At 38.8% G+C, this 3850-nt stretch overlaps 1 protein-coding gene across 1 annotated transcript in view; it reads right to left on the bottom strand.

The window, feature by feature from the left end:
- Positions 1-577: 577 nt before the first annotated feature.
- The window catches only part of rab3da (RAB3D, member RAS oncogene family, a), a 9523-nt gene continuing 6250 nt past the window's right edge, over positions 578-3850 (bottom strand). Inside the window, exons 3-5 of the mRNA XM_014004916.1 lie at positions 3463-3581; positions 1425-1549; positions 578-1354 (exon numbers count right to left, since the gene is read on the bottom strand). Coding sequence (XP_013860370.1) covers positions 1167-1354; positions 1425-1549; positions 3463-3581 — 432 coding nt within the window. The 3' untranslated portion in view covers positions 578-1166. The remainder of the gene's footprint in view (positions 1355-1424; positions 1550-3462; positions 3582-3850) is intronic.

The following is a 3850-nucleotide window of genomic DNA, read 5'->3' as shown; positions in this document are numbered from 1 at the left end:
ACACACACACACACACACACACACACACACACACACACACACACACACACACACGTGAACCAGAGTTCATACCCTCAGCGTCACTCACTTAGGTCACCGGGAAAAGTTGCTTTAATCACACAATAAGAAACATTTCCTGGTGACCAAATTCCATTGGAAAACTAAATATTTTATTGTCACGGGACTTACGAGCAATTCATAGCTTGAAGTAATGATTTCCTACATTTAAACACAGACAAGTCTTTGCGAGGAAACTCATACTGTATTATCTAAAAACAAAAATAGTTAAAACTTATTTAGACTTATTTCAGTGGCAAATTCAGCTTCTTGTTTTAAGTTTAAATAAAAACATAAAAATATGTTATGATCTTTTTATCTTTGAGTTATATTTCTCTCATCTGTAAGATTTGTTTCTGTGAATAGAGGTTGCATCATTGCATCACATCCAGATGACTGATTTATTGTTTCAGGGAATAATTACCACTGTTGACGTCATTGAAACGTCTGAGATTAAGAATTATTATTATTGTTATGAATCTAAAAATATCCTGTGTAAATAAAAGCCCRGGAGACATAATGTACATATTTATATCTTTTAATCTCAACTTTAAGAGGCCCGTATTGAACCCAACAAGTGAAATATTAAACTGGCATTAATCAATAAATATACAAAGTGAAGGAAAGATAAATTACAGATAGAAGAGAACATCTGTTCAAAACAACAAAGCACGTGTTTTACACCTGAAATATTAACAACATCCACAGACAAACATTAAATCCACATTCAGGCATGTTTCAGTTGAAACCTTTCAGTGAAGGAACAGTGATGCAGTTTCATTAAAAGGCCACAAGAGAGCAGCGTGTCACAAATCAATCTTCATGCGTGTCCGCTGGCCATGCTAATCTGGTGTAAGGCTGCCACTCGCGCCCTCACCCACAGCAGGCTGCTGCTCACCCACTGCCCTGGATCAGCGAAGGCCGAGGCGAGGCGCAGCTCTTTGGCATCTCAGAGTTAACAGTCGTGCCGCGACTACGAGGAAGCGCTCGAATCACCGCCGAATTTAGAGACGATCAAACGAAAGTAACAGAAGTGAAAGTGTTTTTGGCAATTTTTAGGTGACCTGTTTGAGTGCGTGACATGTTAGAAGAACCTCTGGGGACATGGATCARCATGCACAGCCACCCTGACTGGTGACGGGCGCGTCCTTCAGAGCGTCCCCCTTCGGACTGACCGATGGAGGGGCCGCCTCGTCGACGCTCTCGTTCATCTTCTCGCAGATAACGTCCACCAGCTTGTCGAAGACCTGCTTCACGTTGATGTTGTCCTTGGCGCTGGCCTCGAAGAACTGGAAGCCTGTGAAGGGAGAAGAGAAGTTAAACCCTTTAAAGTAAGTTAACGTGTTGATGCACGTTCGRTCGCTCACCCAGCTCTCTGGCCACTCTTCGGCCGTCTTCTGTCGGGACCTGTCTGTCGTCTTCCAAGTCCAGCTTGTTGCCCACCAGCACCACCTGAGCGCTGTCCCATGAGTACGTCTTAATCTGGGTAGCCCTGAGAAACAGCCACAGCGCTTTCACTAAACGATCTTAATCAAAAATGATGTTAAATCTATTTGACCAGTTTTCAGCTCTGATTTGAAAACAGACACAAGGTATGACTCAATGTGTGAGATGTTTTCTTTAAACTATCAATTRTATTTATTTCAGCTTTTTTATAGAGCGCCAATACACACCAAAGTCATCTCAGGGCACTMCAAAATCCTTTAGACATTTTAAAATGTCAATTAGYAAAAGYTATGTATCTAAAAAAGCCRCAGYTTTAACTTTYAAAGTCAACCCTCTTTGTTAACATMAATGGTGTACATGTATGGAGGACCAAAGCTGACATAATTTAAAAAATTAATAAATCAAAACATATAAATGGCCAAATAAATACATACATTTAAAATGCACCAATTAATTTGAAAAAATGGGAATTTCCCCCCATGTTTTACAAAAAACAAATATGAAGGTCAATTGAACTATAAAACAAGAGGAAGTGCTCTCCTTTTTTAAAATAAAATGGTGCATTTTAAGTATTTTTTATTTTTTAGGCCATCTATATACAGTATTTCTGCTTTTATTTTTAATTATGTCAGTTTCGGTCCTCCGTATACATCCATATCAGAGTACAATTTGAAGTCTATCWAATTAAAGAGCCAACACAGGTGCCCAAATGACTGTACAGATACTGGGTTCAAATTAGATGTGGTAGTAGCTGAGAGTCATCCCCGACACTTAGTCGAACACTAAAATATTGTGAGCTTTCAGGTTTGCCCCAAACAGCTACAACACATTCACTTGTAAACATGGTCTTTGTTATTCTAAATGTGTTTGATATATTAAAAATACTTAATATTGTTGAACATTTACAACTTTAGAGCTTTTAGTTCTAAGACATAAAAGTACACACCTTTTATTACATTTTCAGGTCTTTTATTTCAGTTTTTAGTCATTTCCTAGCAGCTGTTAAGCTGCAGCTTTAATGTGACCATCACAGGTGTTTTTATGACAAGGTTTTACTGTTCCTTTAAGCTACACATTAACTGTTACAGCTGTAATGGCTCACTTTGCCATTTTTTAAATCTGAATACAGCTGAAGGTTAGGGATACTTTAGCTCACAGACACATGGACAGGAAGTAATTTATTTTTGGCCTCAGTGCTCTTAAGGCRTTACAGTAAGTGGCAGCCTGCAGTCATCCCAGCACAAAGCAAAACTTTACAGAAGGAAGGAGTTGCACATTTGGGTCATATTGGATTWTGTCTCAGGGAAGTAGAACAGGTGTCTTGTTTATGCTACCAAATATTAAGAAAATTGATGTAAAGCTGTGATTTTGATGTAATTATTTTAAAATATTACCCCTCATTTAAAAAGAAAAATAGTTTTGGGAGTCCCAGTAGACTTAAAACGGGCAACGTTTAGTCTGACTGAGTAAAAAATAAATAAATCATTCRTGTCATTTTATCCAGTGTATGTAAACATCTGGCATGTGGTTATCTTTACCACCTCTGACCCTTTCACTCAACATTTTGCTTGTGTTTTAGCAGGTTTGAATCAAGTAAAACATTTCAGACTTTCCACTGACCTGTCTGATGACGTGCTTTCATTAACTCAAAGAATCTGGAGCGACACAAAACAAAAAAAAAGTGCTGCAAAGGGAACTCAGAACGGATGAAAAGCTCAAAGCGTTTAATCCAGAATGAAAGATTAAAAAATTGGCAAAAGGCGTCGCAGGTTTGAAATTTCTTGCTTTGATCAGAGTTATAATGAGCTTGCAATTAATAAAATATTAATTTAAGAAAGATAATTTGTTTTAAATGATTTACAAAGTGTTTCACTTTGTGTTCTTTGTACTTCACGCAGCTTCTCAGCTTATTTGGAAACAGGGCTGTTTCACCTCCGTGTTTGCTTTGGATCAACTCACCAATCCTGAACAGCGCAGAACGTCTCCTGACTTGTGATGTCGTACATGAGCAGGAAGCCCATGGCTCCTCTGTAGTAGGCTGTGGTGATGGTCCTGTAGCGCTCCTGCCCTGCTGTGTCCTGCAAACACACCATTTCCAGCTTAGACACAAGAAGACCTCTGGCACTTCAAAGTCTCAGAACATAAATAATCATCTTACTAAAACTAGAAATACAAAAAGGAAAGTGTCCTGATGCATCTCAGTAATCCTGGTAAAAAAATCAAAAAGAAAAAAAATTGTATAGGTCTTCTGGACGGGTTCGGATGGAGGACGGTTGGAAACTGGSGTATACCGTAAGCCTACCCACACAGACCAATATTTGCGTTTTGACTCCCACCACCCACTGGA

The sequence above is a fragment of the Austrofundulus limnaeus genome, unplaced genomic scaffold (assembly GCF_001266775.1).
Source record: "Austrofundulus limnaeus strain Quisiro unplaced genomic scaffold, Austrofundulus_limnaeus-1.0 Scaffold27, whole genome shotgun sequence".
NCBI classification, from domain to species: domain Eukaryota; kingdom Metazoa; phylum Chordata; class Actinopteri; order Cyprinodontiformes; family Rivulidae; genus Austrofundulus; species Austrofundulus limnaeus.
Note: the sequence above shows the minus strand (reverse complement) of the source record. Positions and strands in the feature narration are given on the sequence as shown.